The sequence below is a fragment of the Leptonychotes weddellii genome, chromosome 9 (assembly GCF_054177405.1).
Source record: "Leptonychotes weddellii isolate Sample4059 chromosome 9, ASM5417740v2, whole genome shotgun sequence".
In the NCBI taxonomy this organism is placed as follows: domain Eukaryota; kingdom Metazoa; phylum Chordata; class Mammalia; order Carnivora; family Phocidae; genus Leptonychotes; species Leptonychotes weddellii.
The window spans coordinates 123,979,793-124,000,903 of NC_138377.1; the positions used below are offsets into that span (position 1 = coordinate 123,979,793).

Sequence of the window (21,111 nt, forward strand, 5' to 3'; positions counted from 1 at the left end):
GAGAACAACAGCCTTCCCTTGACCTGCCCAGGAGGCCATGGCAGGGTTGAGTTCAGTCTGCAGTGCTGCTCTTCCTTTGCTCACCAAACCGGAGCAAGATTTAGGAGCAAGTCTGGACCCTGTTTCTTAAGGCTGCTGAGGGAAGCGTGGCGACCTGTCCCGGGTTCAGCAGCATCCCTTTCCCCTCATCGCTGGGCCTCAGCAAGAATGATTGCACGTTATCGTCTCCCAACACCGTCCTGCCCACAGAGCTTCCTTCCAAGCTAGGAATAATAGAGCATGCACTATGTCTTGGCCACTTTGCAAAATTAAGAGTCTGTTTTTATGTGAAGGGAAATACTCTTCCTCGTTTCAAAATTGCAAATTTAATAAACTCTTCAAAGGTTGAGAGTTATATTGGAAAAAACCCAGCCGAGACAAAGGGTTGGTGCCAAAGTAAAGGTAAGTTTACAAAAATGTTTTAGGTTCTAGAAACCAGTGGTGTAGGAATAACAGGGACAGGGTGTTGCATAATATTTTCCACACAAATATTTACTGACTCCAAGGGCAATAGCAGTAAAATATCACCCCAGGGTGAAACTTACCACTGAGATTGGGTTGGACAGTCCGTTGATCTTTATTTACCCAAAGGCAAATGCATTTGATGTATTAGCCTGGACTCTCCAAGGTGGGGTGTTGTATGTTTATCTGCTGTTATGGGGTTACTCCCCCCTGGTCTATGCTATAACTGCTGAGTGTCTGCTATTTATGGAGTTTGCTTTTTCCAGGAGAGAGCCAGCAGCTTGTAGAAACATGCAGGGTTACATAATGGCCCCACTCGTCTGAGGAGAGCTTTCTTCTCTGACAGTAGTCAGCACTGCTAGGGAGGGAGGTCAGAAAGCAAGAGGCAAGAGTGATGTGTTTCCCTACCTACTTGTTACCCAGTTCTTGAATTTTAAAAAATTCTGTAGTCTTTTGTCTGTTAAGAAACAGTTCCCCATTTCTTGGATAACAGTGCTTTCATTTCCAGTCCCTTGTGCCTCTGATGGATTCTTCTAGCTGTATACTTTCTTGAAAGATGATTATCCAGAAGTCACTCCAAATAAGTTATATATTTAAGCTGAATTGATAGTGAAACAGCATCCTTTTAATTATTTATCCATATAGCTCGATTATCATCAAAATATGATGTATATTTCTACTGTTGGTGATTTCCTTCACCTCAAAAGCTACTGGAAACTTAGATATAATCAGTTACAATCTAACTAATTAGCAGGCTTCCAGTTAAGCTGGTGTTTTAATTTTACATTCTGTTCCAAATACAGATCAATGATAGATGCAGTATGAGAGCAAGGGAATTAAAACAGCTTACCCAAGGCACTATCATGAAAAGAACTATCTGGGCCAGGAAAGGAAAGGAAGTGTGAAGTGGTGAGTGGAAACAGACCTGTGGTTCTCGTGGACTTGAGGCCCCAAAGCAGTCAGGGCACATGAGAGTTCAGTTCCGTAGAGAGTAGGCCTGAACATCGTCCTTTTGACTGCTTAGAGAGAACCCACATTCATTGCTTCTTGGAATGGAAGCAGGAAAAAGCTGCTGCTGATCACAACCTGAAGCCATTGTATAGATGAGCCTACTTGCCTGGGGAGATGGAGGACAGACACAACGATACGGCCCCAAATTACATGTTGGCTCAGTGACTGGATCGTCAGTGTCCGTAGACTGCTTTTGTGCCATGCTGTCCATATGAGACTTGGTTCTGGACTGGAGACACTGGAGGGCTAGATGGAAGTAAACAACACTGTAGACAGGGAGGGTTAAGAGTCAGAGAAAGGGACAAAGGGAGGTGGGGAGAGAGAAACCAAATTGAGCCTGCAAAATGAAACTCCAAAGCACATGAAGAAACCTAATACTAATGAAGATAGTCAACAAGAGTCAGCGGTTGAAAGTTGAATTCATTCCAGATGAAATAAAAATACAAGAACAGTCTGAAAAAAGACTGTTACTGAGATCGTTGGTGATATAAATTGGTAAATAATATCCATGTAAAGAACTGGAAATTATGAAATAGACAGAGGCAGAAATATAGTCACAATAGGTGAGTCTTAAAAAGAACCAATTATACAACTTAGAAATTTTAAAAGCCACTGAAAAATAAGTAAGTTACAGACAATTGAAGAAAGAATTGTTACCTTGAAGGTAGTGCTGAGGAAGTCAAAAGAATGAAAGCACAGAGAGTTGAAGATTTGGGGAAAAGAGAAGAAAAGTAAGAAATATGGAGGTAATGGCAGAGAAACAAGATATTAAATGAATTGTTTACTAAAACTTAAAAAAATGTCTACTCCTAGTATCAAGAAAAATAAATGAAAATAAATCCCACTTAGATACATAATAACAAAACTGCAGAAAGTCAGAGATGATAAGAAAATCCTAAGAGCTACAAGACCTGAAAGACATATCAACTACTAACAACTTATTAACAACTGAAGTTCCCAAAAAGCAAAGAAATAATATCTTTAGAGTACTACAGGGAAATCATGATCAACCTAGAGCTAAACTTGCTAAAATATTATTTTGAGTATGTGAATGTGAATGTCCATTTTTAGCCAAGTGGTGGACTAGATATACTGAAGGCCCTTCTACTAAAAGATTCTAAAATACTGAGTAAAATATGTATAAAACAACTTGAAATGTAAAACTAAGCTTGTTAGAAAGTAAGATAAATCCTCAGAAGTAAGAGAAAGAAAGAAAGAAAGAGAAAAGGAAGGAAGGAAGAGCTATAGAATGAATCTAGCATGGTAAACTTGTATTAAAGTTAGTGCTTCCATGGGAGACATTTGGCAATCCCACTAATCTAGACCTTTGGCTTTAACAGTTTTTTTCTGGAAACAGACAAGTCCTCGGATCTCCAGGAAATAAGGAATGGAATGGAGATTCCCATATGAAGCCAGGATCTACCTCAGTGAAAAGACAAACTGGAAAAAAATCCACCCCAAAAAAGCAGATCTCAAGGAAATTTATCTGTCTTGGCTTTGCCTCTGAGTGGAAGGAATTAAAAAAGCCTCCCCTGCATTATGCTAAGTGAAAGAAGCCAGACACAGAAAAATGCTGTGTGATCTCACTTATATGTGGACTCTAAAGTAGTCAAATTTACAGGAGCAGAGAGTAGAATGATGGCTGCTAGGGACTGGGAGGAGGGGAAATGAGAGGTGATGGTCAAAGGGTGCAACGTTACAGTTATACAAGATGAGTGAGTTCTGGAGATCTACTGTATAGCATACTGCTTATAGCTAACAATACTGTGTTTTTGTATACTTCAAATTTGGTAAGAGGGTAGATCTTATGTTAGGTGTTCTTACCACACCCAGAATAATAATAATGATAACGATGATGATGCTAAAGAATAAGAATAGGGATGGAGGGAGACTTTGGGAAAGAATGGATGTGTTTATGGCCTTGATGGTGTGGATGGTTTCACAGGTGTACTTATTCCCAAACTCATTGAGTTGTACACATTTAATATATACAACTGTTTACATATCAGTCATACCTCAATAAAAAAAGACTCCTCTGAGAATTTAAAAGCCACAGATAGCCCTTTATGTAGGAATAAGTTCATATTCACTCTGACAGTGTGATCTGAAAAATTAATTCACATTGCTCTTGATAAGAGTTAACGCACACCCTTTGTGGAAGAATGTGTCTTCTCCTCCAAACTTAAAATTCCCACAAAGACCTAATTAGTGATCTCACAATAAAAAAAAAAAAAATTAAAAAAAATTCATGAAGAAACAATGTGTGAGAATCAGTGGGGGAGAAAACCCAAATCTGATATAACAGGGCCTCAGATATTGGAATTATCAGGTACAAATATAAAGTAAGTTTATTTAAAATATTTAAAGATATAAGATAGGAAATTGAAAACCTAACCTAGGAATAACAAACTATCAAAAATACCTGGAAGATTATTTTTTTAATGAACCAAATATTAGTTTGTGCTATATGAAATTTCCAATTTTATCAATCAAAAAGGTCCCATATTGGCAATTTCATATGGTTTAACCATATGGTTCTAATAACAGAATATCTGGAAGTTAAAAAAATAATCATCGAAACTTCAAAGTTATGGACTGGGGTAAACAGGTGAACTGGAAGAGAGATCTGAAGAAATTATCCAGAATAAAGCACTGAGAGCAAATGAAGTATGTAAAATACACACTAGAGGTAAGAGAGACAGAGGAAATATTGACAGGGTGTAAAATATATCTAAATGGAGCTGAAGAAAAAAACAGAGGTAATATTCAAAGAGATGACTGAGAATATTTCATAATTAATGAAAAATATGAATCCTAAGAATCTGGAGCCACAACAAATCCCAAGCAGGAAAAATAAAAAGAAATAAACACTTAACACATGATAGTTGAGTCTGAGAACTCCAAAGGCAAAGAAAATATCTCAAAAACAACCAGAGAGTAAAGATCTACAAGAGGAAAAATAGCCACAAAATTAAGAGTTTTCTTCTCATTGGCAATAAGGAATAAGGAATATTATCTTGAAATCGTTAAAAGGAAGTAACTGTCAGCCTATATTACATACTTAGTGAAACAGGATATTTTCAGATTGCAGTAGTATATACATATATACATATTATATAAATATATAAATATACAAATATACATATTATATATGTAAATTACTTACAAAAGAGCTTAGAACATAGTAAGTAATAAAAAAAATGTTAACTACTATTGTGTTAGACATTCTAGGTGAACAAAAGCAGGAGACTTTACTATCAGCAAACTCTTACTAAAGATAATTTTTAAAAGAGCATATTCATTAAGCAGGAAACTGATCCTGGAAGAAAGATACAAGAATATAAGAATAAATGATGAGCAAAGTACATTGTAAAGATACTTAATCTAAAAGAAAGTCACTGACTGTGAATCAATAATGATATCGGATTTATGGGTGTGAAAAAAGAAATAAATATCGGACAACAAAGCCTGGTAAAGTTTGGGGGGAGGGTGGTGATTAGAGTCTTTAAGCCCCTTAGATTATTTGTGAAATGGAAATTATTTTGATTTACTGTAGAGCTACTAATGAAATAGGTCCTTTAAGAATGCAAGCTGGTGCAGCCAATCTGGAAAACAGTATGGAGGTTCCTCAAGAAGTTGAAAATAGAGCTGCCCTACGACCCAGCAATTGCACTACTGGGTATTTACCCCAAAGATACAAATGTAGTGATCCGAAGGGGCACCTGAACCCCAGTGTTGGAGCACATAAGTCCAAGAGCTTCCCAAGAAAATTGGGGATTGAATTTTTTGCTCTTGAATATCTGGAAATGTTTTATTCCACTTTAATATTTTGTCTTGTATAGATTTCAAGGTTCCATATCATTTTCCCCCCCAAAAAGTATTTTTAAAGTATTGCTCCATTCACCGAATTCTAACTTTCAGTGCTATTGTTGAGAATTACTTTGCCACCTAGATCCCTCATCCTCTATACAAACCTGTTTTGTTCCCTCTGGAAGACAATGGAACAACGTTATATGCTTTGGTTTAGTTCATTTTTATCTTTTGTGTTGGGAAATAGGGAGGGGCTTTAAAATCTGAACACTTCTTTCCATTTTGGGAAATTTTCTTGAGTTATTCTTTTCTTCTGCTTTTTAAATGAACCTCCCAATGTATAATGTTCGACATTCTGAACTGACCCTATTTTGTATTTCTTTTATTTCTACTTTTTGAGACTTTTCTTTACTTCTGTTTTTCAACTGATTGGTTACATTTTTATTTAATCATTTTTAATTTACAAGAGTCTTTTTTGGTTCTCTGTAGGTTCCTAGTACCTTTCTTAATAACGTCCTGTTTTCATTTCATGAATACAATACCTTCTGTTTCTTGAGAATATGAATTATGAATTTTTTTTATTTTATTAGTTTTCTTCTATTCTCTTCAGTACCTTGCATTGTGTCTGTTTTCTCCCATATGCCTGTTTTTGTTTCTTTTTTTTTTTCTTAGATGTTTTCATTAAATATTTTATGTTCCTTGACTATCTACTCGTTTAAGAATAGTATACCCCAAAGAAGATTGGAAGCCCTGTGTATATGGACAGAATTTGTTGAGTGGTAGGTTTCACTCTAGAGTGATCTGGATGGGCTGTTCACAGGGAGACCTCCTGAATTTGTTTTTTGCTCTCAAGCTAGTTAACATTTCTGGTGAGGAATTCTCCAACCTTTTGTTTGAGAGTGGGAAAGGGATACAAGTCTGATTGGAAGTGTTTTCTCTGAGCCAAGTCAGGGAAGAAGTCTGGCGGTCTCACCTGACAATACATAGACCCTCACTTAATCCCCATTCCTAGTACAGTCTTCCACTTTTTGCTATTCCTTAAGTCCTTAAGTAACCCTTCAATTTTCTGCTGGGTGTGGGAGAATAAATCTCCTGCATGCCTAAGAGACACAAAAGGATTTCAGGTTAATATAGACTTTCAGTGAATCTATTATGACTTCAGCTACACCCCACTTTTAGAAATATGTTGTGTCTGATTGTTTCATGGCTTCTTGCTTTTGGACTTTCCCAACTCCCAGCTTAGTTTTCAGATTTCTCCAGGCTGCTAAGTTAAACATCACTTTCCATCTTTTCTCCAGTTTACAAAATCAACTGCATCTCTCACAGTCTCTTTGTCTTTGTGGTTATATGCCTTTGTTTAATACCACCTTTATCCCTTTACTGTCTTTTTATTGGGTATTTTTTAGGGGAGGGTGGATGGAAGGGAACAGAAGTAAGCACATACAACCAATCTGCTATTTCCTAGATCACTATTAGTCCCTAAGAATAAAAAAACCCCACATAGTTATGTTAAAGATTTTTTCAGACATTATGAAGATAATGTGAGTATTATATTAAAACCAAATGTGGGAAATAGAACATGCTATACAAGTAGTGCTGTTGTTATTTCTATTTCTTTAGGGGGGAATTCTCTCATCTGTTGTGTGTTTGCTATCTTCATGTCATTAATTTTTTTTTCTCTCCTTGGACCTTTTGGTTTGCAAGCTTATATTGAATGGGAGTTATATGTTCCTATCTGGGGGTTTTCTGCTTACTTGAATGAATACCTCTCCCCAAGATCCTCAAATCACAACCAGGTTTCATATTATTTCCTTTAGGCTCTCCTCCCAGGTGAAATATTGCAGAACCCCTCCCAGAATATTATATGATAGCTTGGCTCAATAAGTAGGCTCAAGAGATGCCTGGGTGGCTCAGTCAGTTAAGAATCTGACTCTTGGTTTCCTCTCAGGTCATGATCTCAGGGTCGTGAGATCGAGCCCTGCATTGGACTCTGTGCTCACCGCAGAGTCTGCTTGAGATTATCTCTCCCTCTCCCTATGCCCCTACCCCTGCTCTCTCTCTCTCTAAAATAAATTAATAAATAAATAAATCCTTAAAAATATTAAGCAGGCTCCAGGTTATCTCCATTCTTTTATTTTATCCCAGGCAGCTGATCAATTCCAACCATACACACAGGCTAATTTTTCTAGCCTTCAATTATGGGTCAGGGAGTCTTGCCCTATTGTGTTTCTAGAAGTGACTCCCTCACTGTGTTTCAGTCACCCCCCTCACTGTGGTGCTCTTTAATTTCCCCATACAAATTGAACTCCCAGCTGCCATTGCAAGTTTCCAATCCTGGCATCCACTAAACCTAGACAACTTTAGTCAATTTCAGCACTGTGCTTCCAATTGATTTCTGGTTTACTGAGATGTTTGTTTTGTATGGGAAAAGAGCTTTACCCTTATGTCTTTTGTTAACTGTCATAGCTATTTTTTTTTTTTTTTGAAACAGAGAGGAATGCAGATATCTTGCTGTATTCTCCTGCTTCACCCCTCCACCACTACTTGATTTTTGGGATGCATTTATTCAGATTAAGAAAGTTCTCAATCATGAATAGTTGTTGAAATTTATCAAATGTTTTTCTGCCTCTGTTGAAATGATCACATGATTTCTCTCCTATGTTTTGTTAATATCATAAACACTGATTGATTTTCCAAGGTTGAAACAACTTTGCCTTTCTGGAATAAACCCAATTTGGTCATGATATAATAATATTCTTTATATATATCACTTCATTGTTAATATTTGGTTTAGGATTTTTACATCTGTGTTTATGAGTGACATTGACCTAAATGAGTTGGGAAAGGTTTCCTTCTTTTTATATTTTCTGGAGAGTTTATGTAAGGTTGGAATTATTTATGCCTTAAATAATTCACCAAGGAAGGTATCTGACACTTGAGTTTATTTTTAAAATATTTTAAATTAAAAATTTAATAGATATAGGACTAGTCAGATTTTTCTACATTTATGTGTTAGTTTTTTTTTTTTCTTTTTTCTTTTTTTTTATTTTTGTCTTAAAGTCCTTTGCCTTGTCTTTCATGGCACCATCTTAACATTTATGTGTTAGTTTTGATAAGTTGTGTTTTTTTAGGTGTATTTTCAGTCTATGTAAATTTTTAAATTTATTGACATATAGTGATTTTCATCACACATGTATACTCTATTTTTAATGCCTTTGAGATTCTCTCTTTAATTCTTGATGTTGGTAATTTATGGTTCATATTTTTTGTTCTTCATAAATCACCATGAATTTATCAATTTTATTAGTCTTTTGAAGAGGCAACTTTTGTTTTATTTTTGGGTTCATTCCTATCTGTTCTCATATATTTTGTTCCTCTTTTCTACTTTTTTTTTGTTTATTTACTGTATTTTTTTAACTGCTTGAAATGGATACTTAGATTATGATTTTCAGCATTTCTTTTTACAATATTCATTTAAGGCTATTGATTTCCTTATGATCATGGCTTTTGCTGCATTCCACAGATTTTCGCACTTCATATTTTTAGTAACCTGCATTTAAGAAAAACTGTTTATTTCCATTGTGGTTTCTCCTTTGACCCATGAGTGATTTAGATGATATTGCATAACTTTTAAATATTTGGGGATTGTCTAATATAGTTCCACCGTGGTCAGAAAACATATCTTATTAATCAGCTCAAGTTGTGATAACAAAATATCATAGATTGGGTAGATTAAGCAACAAAATTTATTTTCTTACAGTTCTGGAGGCTGAAAAGTCTAAGGTCAAGGTACCAACAGGGCAGTTTCTGATGAGAGCTCTCTTCCTGGCTTGCAGACAGCTGCCTTCTCTCTGTGTCCTCTTATTGGCAGAAAGAGAGAGCAAGCTCTCTGGTTTCTATTCTGATAAGGGCACTAATCCCATCATGAGAGTCCCACCTTCACGACCTTATCTAACCCTAATTACCTCCTAAAGTCCCAGTCTCCAAATACCATCACACTGGAGATTAGGACTTCAACATAATAATTTGGGGAGGGATATAACCATTCAGTCCATAGCATATACTATGTAATATATTTTTTTTTTTTTACTATGTAGTATTTTAATCCTTTGATTAACTTGCTTCTGTTTTACTTAGGATTTATACTTCTCTTTTATTTAGGGTTTAGACTATATAATTATATGCAAAAAATTTTTTATATATATTTGTCAGATTTTGTGCTCAAGGTTTTGTGCTTCATGATGCATTAAAGTATTTTAATCTTCTTTTTCACTTTGGAACTTTTGAAGTGACATGGGAATCAACTGTTTCTTGGAAATTTGTGGGAACTCGACCACAAAGTTAACAGGATCTAGTCCCTTTCTTGAATAGAACTTTTTGTAATTTCCTAAAAAGTTACTTACTTAACCAAGGTGTTCAAATGCGTTAGTTTTCTACATTATTTTTTTTAAAGATTTATTTGTTTGAGAGAGAGAAAAAAACACAGGAGGGGGGGAAGAGACAGAGGGAGAGGGAGAGAGACAATCCCTATTGACCGCAGAGCCCGACGTGGGGCTTCACCCCATGATCCTGAGATCGTGACCTGAACCAAAATAAAGAGTCAGATGCTTAACCAACTGAGCCGCCCAGGTGCCCCAATTTTCTATATTCTTATTAAGGTTTGCCTTCTTTATATATCAGGGGCTTAGAGATGTATTTTATAGCCTTTAAAAATTTTTATTACTTATCCTTCCATTTTTCTTATATCTAAGAGCTGTACTTCATATGTATTTATGCTTTTTACTTAGTCTTCATACTTGTATGATTATTATATCTTCGTTGTGAACTTTTGTCTTCATAAGTAAAAATTTTAATGCTTTTGTCCCATTATATTTGTCTTGAATATATTTCATTTTTTATTTTTCCTCTTATTTACACAAGTAAAACATGTTTATTATGGAAAATTAGAAATCAGAAAAGCTGAAATTCACCTTTAGATTAACACTATTTTTTTTTCAAAGAACTAACTTACTTTTTCTAATAATGAGTGTTTATTTTAAGAAAAATCAGGGGAAAATACTGGCAAGAATGAAGAAAATAAAAATCCTATCATTTAGAGATCATCACTGTTAACATTTGGATGTATAATTATGCAGACCTTTTTTCTGCATTTATAAATGCATAAAACAATATTATAAGGTATTTTTTATGTTTTCTCATAAAAAATATCAAATTTATTTCTATGTCAATAACTATACTTCTACTTTGTTTTTTAATGGCTGCTAGCATTGTACTGTATGAATATACAATTATTTATTTTAACCTTTATTGTAGAACATTTTGATTGTTTCCTTCCATTTTGTAAAATTTAATTTTTTTTTTTTTTTTTGCTATTACAAACTATCTTGGAGCAAACATCCTTTTGTGTCAATTTTAAGCATTTTAAAATTGTTTCCTCGTGATATAGCTCTACAGTAACTAGTTAGAAATCCATGTTCACTAATAATTACATACCCACAAATTAAGGTAACTATAATGTACAACTACACCCATCAGATGGGCAGGGATATGGTCCAGTATTGGTATAGGGGTAGGAAGCCAGGCGCTCTCACATGCTTCTGCTGGGAGTGTGAATTGAGAGAATCTTCCTTGAATGCAATTTGGAAATATATATCAAAAGCAGCTTGCCCTGGTTTTTCATTTTTACAGATGTTTCATGAGAAAACCTGATTTTTCCAAGATCTTATTGGAAAGGAATCACATTATATATACACATGTTGTAAATCCAATCCTAACAGAAAAGAATTTTCTTAGGGATATTCCAAATAATGAATCCAGGTGCCCTGAAAATTTCCTGAAGTGTGCTTTTAAGCATTTAAAATTTCTTTTGACAGCCATATAAATCACGCTTGCCTTGGGGCTCTATTCAAAACAAAACCCAAGCTTTTATTATGGATAGATGATGGTATGCTAGAATGGGGAGAAGTCTGCTTCTTTTGTACTCTGGGCTTTCCCAAACGGGTAGAACCTTTAAACCCTTACCGACATTTCTTTAAACATTACATTTCTGTATTTTCATTGCATCTAGTAGTGGGGGTGCGGTGGCTCTCGGGTCTGCACATGGAGCGTGAAGTCTGGACGTCCCGAGAACTTGAAGTTGTGTATGCTCTTGACCGTCGCACGTGGTCTCACAGGACACTTTGACTTGCCCTGTTGTGTTTTGGTACAGGTGGCACAAGGGCTCTTGGGGCCCCTGCTCAGCTACCTGTGGTGTGGGAATCCAGACCCGAGAGGTGTGCTGCCTGCACCCGGGGGAGTCCCCGGCCCCCGCTGAGGAATGTGGAGATGAGAAGCCGCATGCCCTACAAGCGTGCAATCAGTTTGACTGCCCTCCTAGCTGGCACATTGAAGAATGGCAGCAGGTAATATGGCAGCCTGGGGTCCCCATTGCCCACCACACTTGTGGCTGCAAGAGCCCTGACCCCCCCACCTTCCACCTTCTCAGTGTTCCAGGACGTGTGGAGGGGGAACTCACAATCGAAGAGTCACCTGTCGGCAGCTGTTAACGGATGGCAGCTTTTTGAATCTCTCTGATGAATTGTGCCAAGGACCCAAGGCTTCTTCCCATAAGTCCTGTGCCAGGACAGACTGCCCTCCGCATATCACTGTGGGAGACTGGTCAAAGGTAAGGGCCATTCCCCACCTCATGGTCCCGCCTCTTTTTTGCCCTGTGTTTGTTTCAGACTCTAAATATGTCCTCCACAAGATGATCCGGAAGCATGTGGTTGGGGTACATAACCCGGAGGCCTCCAGTGGGGGTAGAGAGGCAAGCTGACATCAGAAATCATCTTGACACATAGGAAAGGGCACTTTCTGGCATTCCTGGACTTCCCCCGAGCCCTGCGTTCAGTGCTGGGCACGGTCAAACCCCGTTGTGCTCATCTCATCCTATAGTCCTACAAGGGCGCCAGAAGCAGACGTCATGGCCATGTCTTCTCACTGGCCTTTTAGAGTGGAGACTGATGGTGCTTCCCGCCCCGTCCATTCTTTCTGTGAACAGCGAATTTGCAGTTGCTGACTATGTATCGTCAAAGTAACACTGTTAACCACGTCTGCCCCAGCTTGCCTTTGTGTCTTCACTCTTGTCCTTGCTCTCAAATCCTGGATCCAGGTCTGAGCTTTCCTATTCTGTGAAATCTTTCATCCCCTAAAATCATGAAGGATTTCCCAGCTTTAACTCACAATGACCCAATTTTTTACTGTACTTCAATGGGGAGCTACTTCCTGAGTATGTGTCTGGTTTTCCTGTCTGGCTTAGAGTATCCTTGTGGCCAGTGGCCATGAGATCGATGACAGGTCCTGGAGCTCTCCCAAGCTCTGAACAGGTAAATATTCTTCCCCAAGATTCTTTGCAAAGTCAGGGGAAATGCAAAGTGTTGTTGAAGTGATGATCTTTAGAAAAGCTCAAGCCGGGGCGCCTGGGTGGCTCAGTTGGTTAAGCGACTGCCTTTGGCTCAGGTCATGATCCTGGAGTCCCGGGATTGAGTCCCAGATCGGGCTCCCTGCTCAGCAAGGAGTCTGCTTCTCCCTCTGACCCTCCTCTCTCTCATGCTCTCTGTCTCTCATTCTCTCTCTCTCAAATAAATAAAATTTAAGAAAAAAAAAAAAGAAAAGCTCAAGCCTGCTAACAAGGACAAGCAAATCATTCATTAGGAGCATTTTTGCGGGGGGTGGGGGGGAGGCTGGGTGGCTCAGTCGGTTAAGCATCCAACTCTCAGTTTCCGCTCAGGTCATGATCTCAGGGTCATGAGTTCGAGCCCCGTGTCGGGCTCCGTGCTCAGCGGGGAGTCTACTTGAGATTCTCTCTCTCCCTCTGCCCCTTCCACTCATGCTCTCTCTTTCTCCCTAAAATAAATAAATAAACCTTTAAAAAAAAAAAAAGAAGTCTTTTTGCAAGGAGAAACAAGAGGAGACAGAAGAGAAGGTTGCCCACGTGAGCTGGGTTGGAACTCAGGCGAGTCGGTTTCCTAGGCCACCACCGAGCAACCTGCTGGTCACCCCCAGAGATCAGCCCAAGCACAGTCAAGACATTGTCCCCATTCCCAGCCAAAGCTGCATCTCTAGAAAACCTCCACCCGGGAGGCAGGATGGGCGTGCACACACGCTCAGGAAGGCAGAGCCAGCCTCAGCTTGTGAAACCAAAAGCCAACATGCAGACTTGGGTCTAGTCAGGCACATATGTTGGGTTTCCTACTGGGTTCAGCTTTTCTCCTGTTTGTTGAAATTTCCTTTCATTGCAGAGTTGCTTTGTTCTGGCAGAAGTTCTGATGCCACACTGCCACTCTCTCCAAAGGTTTCTGCCACACTAGTCCTTCTGCCCCGGGCTGGCTCGCTTGGGGGCAGCCATCCATCTTGTGGTTCTGGATAAGGCCTCTCTGTGTTGGAACTGGCCACTAACCCTGGACAGAGAGAGGCTGAGGAGCCGTGCCAGAATTCCCATTTTTCACCGAGCCAGACCTCTCAGCCTGCAGCTGGAATAGTCCCCCTTCCTGACACTAGCTCTATTCATGGCATGTTTGGGCTTTGTTCATTCATTGGCTCATTAGTTTTTAGATCTGAACTAAGTTTTGGGCAAGAAGAAGCCTTTGATTCTTACACTGCTTTTCAAGTTCTAAGAAGGGAGCATTGACTCATATATGGGGCAGTCTTCCCAAATGGTGGATTTCTGTGCTCCACGGACCCCTTGCAGCCTGTTTTGTGGCCCTGTTCCTTGATGGAAATCCAGTAAAATTGTTCCTCATTCTTTTTTTTTTTTTTTGAAGATTTTATTTATTTGACAGAGAGAGACACACGAGAGTGGGAACACAAGCAGGGGGAGTGGGAGAGGGAGAAGCAGGCTTCCCACAGAGCAGAGAGCCTGATGCGGGGCTCGATCCCAGGACCCTGGGATCATGACCTGAGCCGAAGGCAGATGCTTAACGACTGAGCCACCCAGGCTTCCCTCGTTCCTCATTCTTTACTCTCTTGGCTTTGATGGAGTAGTTGACCATTTTGTTTACCTTCATCATTCTCCTTCATGATGTTTCTTGGTGTTTTTTATTTTTCCTGTTTACTTAACTACATCTTGTCAATTGGTTTGTCTTCCTCCAGATCTCCAAAAAACTCAATATCTGACCAGATATTTGATGTGTATCACTGCATTTTTCCTCCATAGCTGCCTCTGTGTCCTGACCTCTTCTCTGACTTTTATAGATAATTCTCTATCTGCAGGAACAGTGTCTAACTTTCTGTTCAATACAGTGCCCCCAGCTCTCCAAATAGGATGTGTCTTCAACCTGGGAAAGCAAAGAGACAACCTCTTTATTCCCAACTGGCTCCCCACCTCACTCCCTGTCTCTGTCAGTACACCACCATCTTTCCAACACTTATGATCATCTCTGACTTCCTCAGCTCCTGTGTTCAGTTTCTGACACCTGCTAACTCTTCAATTCTTGAAATTTATCCATATGCTAAGTAAAAAGGAGAAGATCTCTTTAATGAGAAATTCTTACAAAGAACAGTTCAAGATACGTCCTGGACACATGGATTTATAAATATGGCATTCTAATTTTCAATAGGCTTACTAAATGACTCATGAAAATGATAGTATATTGCAGCGCATCCGTACCAGCTTGCAAGAACCAACTGTGATCTCCTACCTCATGCTCAGTGACATCAGGTTGATAGCTTGAATTCAGCCATGATGGGAGCATTCACACCACAGAAGTTGGCAAATATAGTCAGTGCTCTCTCCCCAAGAACTTGTGAAGTGTTTACCAGCACACCACTGCATGAAAGGGTTATACACACACACACACAATCCTATTTATAAGACAGTTTCAGCTTATTGATGGTTACTTACAATGGAAATGATCTCAAGAAGTTCCAATGTCTGGACTCCTTTTCACAAAGTCTAAGAATCTTGGTTGGGCTTCTCTAAGGTGTTTTTTTAGTTTTATATTCATAACTGATGGTTGGTAAAGCTAGGAAATACCTGATCTCTAGCTGAAAATCCATTCTATCAATCATTATCCTACAGGGTTAGTTTGGTCTTGATCCAAAGCGATTGATCCAAATGCATTAGGTATTCCTTCCATGAATAAAAGAGTATTCCAGCTCTCCAGGTTTATTCTAAAATCTTCTTTTTACTTTTTATTTTGTAGTATTAATTATGAGTTTCTTAATATTAATAATTCTGTAGATAACCACTCTTCTACTTGAATAATAATGTCTTTTTGGACTCCAGATGACAGTTTACTTGTACATTTTGACTCGCCTGAAATATACCCAGTGTATCCAAGTCCATCTACTTCTCTGTTTCCACTTATTTTTTTTTAAGATTTTATTTATTTATTTGACAGAGAGAAAGCGCAAGTAGGCTGAGCGGCAGGCAGAGGGAGAGGGAGAAGCAGGCTCTCCGCTGAGCAGGGAGCCCGATGCGGGGCTTGATCCCAGGACTCTGGGATCATGACCTGAGCCAAAGGCAGACACTCAACTGACTGAGCCAACCAGGTGCCCGTTTCCACTTATTTTAAATAGCAAACACACACACACAAACACAGATATGCCTTATTTTCTCGGCTAGATTATAACTACCAGAGGGGAAGGACCATCTCTGCATCTGTGTATCCCACTTGGTGCTCGGTAAATACTTGTTGACTAAAATAAAGAGACTTCTAAAACCTTCTTCTAAACTGAACATGCCTGTTGTCACAGCCCCATTGCTCAGTCACATCACCAGCAGACACTGCCCAAACACTGCTATGTTAACTACCCCGGGCCCTCAGAACCCGAGTCAGCCAAGAATTTGATCTTCAGTGAGCTTACAGTTTAATGAGGCAGCCGTAAAAAATTATGTAACAAGCCCAATAAAGGGCTCCCATCTACAGAACTGAGTGGAAATCGAGGGGAGACATCTGCGTCTGCGTGGGTCCCAGGGAAGTGCCGCAGAAGATGCAGCCATAGAGTTGGGTCTTCAGGGTTGAGTGCAGGCTGGGTGGAAAGGAGACCAAGGGTGTCCAGGCAGTGACAGGAGTGCACACAGAGGCACAGGGGGCGAGCTTGTCAGTCTTCCACGGCTGGAGATGAGGATGCAGTAGAGAAGCAGAAGGACGAGATGGGGAGGAGAGGTTGCAGTCAGACCGGGAAGGACCTCAGGTCCCTGCAGTGGCCGAGGACACCGAGGAAGGTTTCTGAATAGGGAAGTGAAATGCAGCATTTTTAGGCACATGGTTCTGGCTGCAGTGTGAACGGTGTGTTACAGGGGAAGGAACCAGAGCCTGGGAGAGCTTTTTAGAGGAGGTTGGAATAAAACCAAGGAGAATAAGGAAGCAGCTGGGTAGAGAATAGTAGATAGTAGTGGGCAATGGTTAGCAGATGTCACGGGCAGATTTGGTGACTGAACTCGTAAGAAAGAAGCAAAAAAGAGGGGTGTGGTCAATGAATAGAGCAGACATTCTTTTTAAAATGAATTGGGGAAGGAAAAACACATTTGGGAGGTGACTTGAAAGGGAGACGGAATGAGTCTATTTTGAGGTGTGTGTAGTTTGAGGGCCTGTCAAGGCATCAGTAAGGAATTGCAGCTCAGGAGAGATCTGCACTAAAGTTAATTTTGGGAAGCGTCAGCATTTAAGCAGTAGTTGAAGCCGTGGAAAAATGATTACCGTGACATACGAGCATATGTTGTCACTAGCAGTTCCTTTGAAAGTAGGAGGCTTTCAGTGAAGCGAAATCACGATGGCGACCTGGTTGTGGAATATCCCCAGATCCCTCACGGTGAAGGGGATGAAGAGTGACAAACTTCCAGTTACAAAGTCAATAAGTCACAAGGATGAAAAGCACAGCACAGGGAATAGTGTCAATAATATCATAATGACTTTTTGTGGTGACAGAAGGTGACTCCACGTATCGCGGTGAGCATTTGGTAATGTATGTAGAGTTGTCTAATTACTCTGTTGTACACCTGAAACGAATATAATATTGTATGTCAACTATCCTTCAATTAAAAAAACACGCAAAAAACAGAGCAATTAGGATTGCCAGAGGAAAGAAAAAGCACAGATAGCCACTTTAACACAAGTGATACGTGTGGGTGAGGCCAAATCATGCGCCAAAGAGGAAACTGGGCAGAAGCTGTAAGTTTAACAGCTAGGCCAACAGAAAGAAGGTAAGAGCAGGCCAAGAGCCAGGGAACACAGAAGTCAATGATACATTTCCACCTCAGGGTCTGAGACCCATCGGTGACACTGAGAGAGGATGCTGGGTCCCAGGCCATGGTTGAGTATGAGGAAGATCATGCGGACCCATGGGGGCCTTAAGAAGACTGGAGAGCACAAGGGGAGCGCACATCCCTAAGAGCTGATGAAATACCCGGCTGACCTGCCACAACCATAATCCAAGCTGAGAAAGGACACGGAGGGGAAGGGAAGGGATGCTCGGACCCTGGGAGCAGAAGAGTCCAGAAGATACGAATCTCAGGACTGTGGCCAAACTGTTGAATACTTCTTCTCAACATCAGAAGAAGGAACAGTGAAGACAATGAACTTGAAACACTGCCACCTCCTTACACTTTCCTAAAAGTTCAGGAAAAAATAAATTATTTAAATAGGAGCATCAGCAAGCCCCATACAAAGATACTTTAAGATAAAAGTGTCAATAACATAGCAACGTCATGAAAAGTTGGCAGATGAATATATAACTTACTCTTTTGAAATGAGCTAAAAGAAATTAAGAAAGACATAGAGACAAATCGGAAACAGAAAAGCCCAGAAATGAGGTTGAATAGATAACGGGGATGTGAGCAGAAGGAGCTGATATGGTTCAGGAGAGAACCAGATGACTTACGGGAAAACTTCACAAGTGGAGAGTAAACTAGAAAGAAGTGTAATAAGAGAAATGAGAGAAAGGAGGGAATTGAAAATAAAGAGAAATAGAAGGAATTCAAGTAAAAATAACAGATATGAAAGAGAAAAAAATCCAACGTATAAGTATTATTAGAGTCCCAAGAAAAGAAAACCAAAACAATGGAACGAGACTGTAAATAAGATCACCATGTAACACAAATCACAATATTGAAACGGTACACCACAGCCCTGGGAAAATGGACCCACCATGGCCAGTATCGAGATATCTGCTGCTAAAGTACTGGATTTTAAAGATAAAGGAATGTGTTTGGGTATGCAAAAAGACCCAGTCACTTACTAGGGCAAGAAAATTGGATTAGTGTCAGACTTCTCGACAAGACCACTTCATACTAGAAAGCAATGGAACAACATATTTAATATACTACAAGAAGGAAAATGTGAGCCAAGGATGTTATACCCTGCCAATGTGACCTTCAAGTGTAAAGGTCACAGACAAATTGTTGCAAAGTTGCAAAAACTTGGGTATCTTGTTCCCCTGAGCTCTTCCAAAGGAATCTACCAGATTTCTGTAGAATAAATAGTAGACACGTTGGATAAGGTTGCTGCTTTGTGAATTGTAATTAATGGCACTGATTTGGTCACTTCCTTTCTTTCTGAGGTGGGAACATTCTCTAATGGCACCCTAACTTTGAACTTAGGTGACACAAGGTCATGTAAGACCTCCATCCAGAGAAGGGGTTTACAAAGGATGCTCCCATTCATCATGGGGAGAAAAAAAATCATATATTTATCATTAGAAATGGCTTATGAGTGGAGACTGGCAATTATGTAACTCACTGTTATATGAAGCAAAATTAAAAAGTTGACGTTAATTTTTGGGACACCTGGGTGGCTCGGTTGCGTGGCTGACTCTTAATTTTGGCTCAGGTCATGATCTCCAGGTTCCGGGTTAGAGCCCCATGTTGGGCTCTGTGCTCAGCTGGGAATCTGCTTGAGATTCTCTCTCTCTCCCTCTGCCCCTCCCCTTCCCTCTCTCTCTCTAATAAATAAATACATCTTTAAAATGAAAAAAGAAGTTGACATTAATTATTACATGGGAAACTCCTAGATGATGATTTGACTTGGTTAAAAAAATAAACCATAATTTGGTAAATGGTAATTTGAAGTTATTTGTTCAAAAGCTTACAAAGAGCTTTTCTCTGTCCTGAAAAATATGAGTAGTTTAGGGCTTTCTGTTAAAGACGACAATAAAGGATTTTTTAAAAAAAATTCCATTCCTTTCCTTTGAAATCCAACAAAAAACCCACAAGGAGAATGGAAGAGAGGGAACACTCTGTCTTCAGTAAACAATGAAATGGCCAGAATCCCAAACTATAAATCATGGAACACACCTGCCAAAGACCGTAAAATCCGGGCCAAAGTGAGAGCGAAGGCTGGGAGCTGGCAAGTATCCATCAGGCGCCGAGTGCGGAGTAGATCTCCCTCAGACGATGGGCGACAGTCCTCCAAGGCCCATCCACGGTCCTCTGGTTACAGAGGGCAGACGAGGGCTAGACCGCGAGCTGCCCCGAGAATGTCCCCGCGGAGCTGTGGGGCAGGTGGTGCCGAAGGAGACATGGCACCCATGGGCCTCCTAGCCAAGGAGGGCTGCCGGGGATGAAGTGGGGGGGAAGAAGGGACAGCAGTTGCTGCATTAGTCCCCAGGGAGCCAGTTTTGGAAGAGGCTCGTCTCTGAGTCACACCGGCCCCTCGGATGCCAAGAGCCGGACAGACATGTGGGCAACAGACACAAAAATGTGGTGCCAGAGGTTGCACACAACAGCTGTAAGGTGCCCTAGCTCACCCCTGCCCATGTTGTTCGCACACAGCTGCACTCGGAGTTCCAGCAGAAAACCTCCGCAGCAACACCAGGTGGGTGGGGGCACAGAGAAGGAGAAGGAGGAAGCCGGGTTGCAGGGAAAGGAAGAGCAAGCAAGAGTCACAGGAATGGCGGTAACATCACAGAGCTACACCCAGGGAACAGTTCCAACAAATAGGCTCATATTCCCGGGGAAAGTATGGTCTTGGTGTCTGATGGGAAAGTAGCTTTAAAATGAGGTTGAGCTCGAAAAGAGATTGTAAGTCAACAAAAGGAGAAGACAACTGGAACAGTCAGAGGCAAAAAACAAACAAACAAAAAAACCACAGATTACAAACAACAACAAAATTAAAGAAAAGACAGAAGATGGAGATGTGTGCAGGCTGGAAGGCTGCATCTACCATGTAGGAAAAGAGTGAAGATGCACACTGCCTTTCAGAGGCAGTGATGGGTGTGGAAGACAGAGAGGAGATCAACCCGAGCACACTGGTGTTTGTGAAAGAACAGAACAAATGGCACAGAAAATGAAAGAGAAAAATATTCAGAGATAATAAAGGGGAATTTATGAATAATAAATAATAATAAAAACTTTCTTTGATAAAAGCTTTGGTCTCTACATCATAACAGCATACCACATACCAAGAAAATATGACCCAGTGCGACATAGTCTGCCTACAGTGCAGGACTTCATGGGTAAAGAAAGAGCCCACAGATCTCTGGGCAGAAAGGGCAAACAGATACACAACAGAAACTGCCTGTTTGGCCGCGCACATCTTCATGGTAGCATCCACGAAGACAGTGGAACAGGGTCTGCATGGTTCAAAGGGAAAGAAAGTCTGACCCAAGTCTCTGCTCTTCTTGGTGTTCTTCGTGTAGGAAGGCATCAGGGAAATACAAATCAAAATCACAGAGAGATCCGACCTCACACCTGTCAGAATGTCTAAAATCAACAACACAAGAAACAACAGATGTTGGCGAGGATGCAGAGAAAGGGGAACCCTCCTACACTGCTGGTGGGAATGCAAGCTGGTGCAGCCACTTTGGAAAACA

At 40.1% G+C, this 21,111-nt stretch overlaps 1 protein-coding gene across 1 annotated transcript in view; it reads left to right on the top strand.

Moving 5' to 3' along the window:
• Positions 1 to 21,111, top strand: part of ADAMTSL3 (ADAMTS like 3) — a 235,757-nt gene that overhangs the window by 140,738 nt on the left and 73,908 nt on the right. The window contains exons 16-17 of the mRNA XM_081831893.1: positions 11,531 to 11,723; positions 11,807 to 12,131. Of these exons, the coding sequence (XP_081688019.1) occupies positions 11,531 to 11,723; positions 11,807 to 12,131 (518 nt within the window). The remainder of the gene's footprint in view (positions 1 to 11,530; positions 11,724 to 11,806; positions 12,132 to 21,111) is intronic.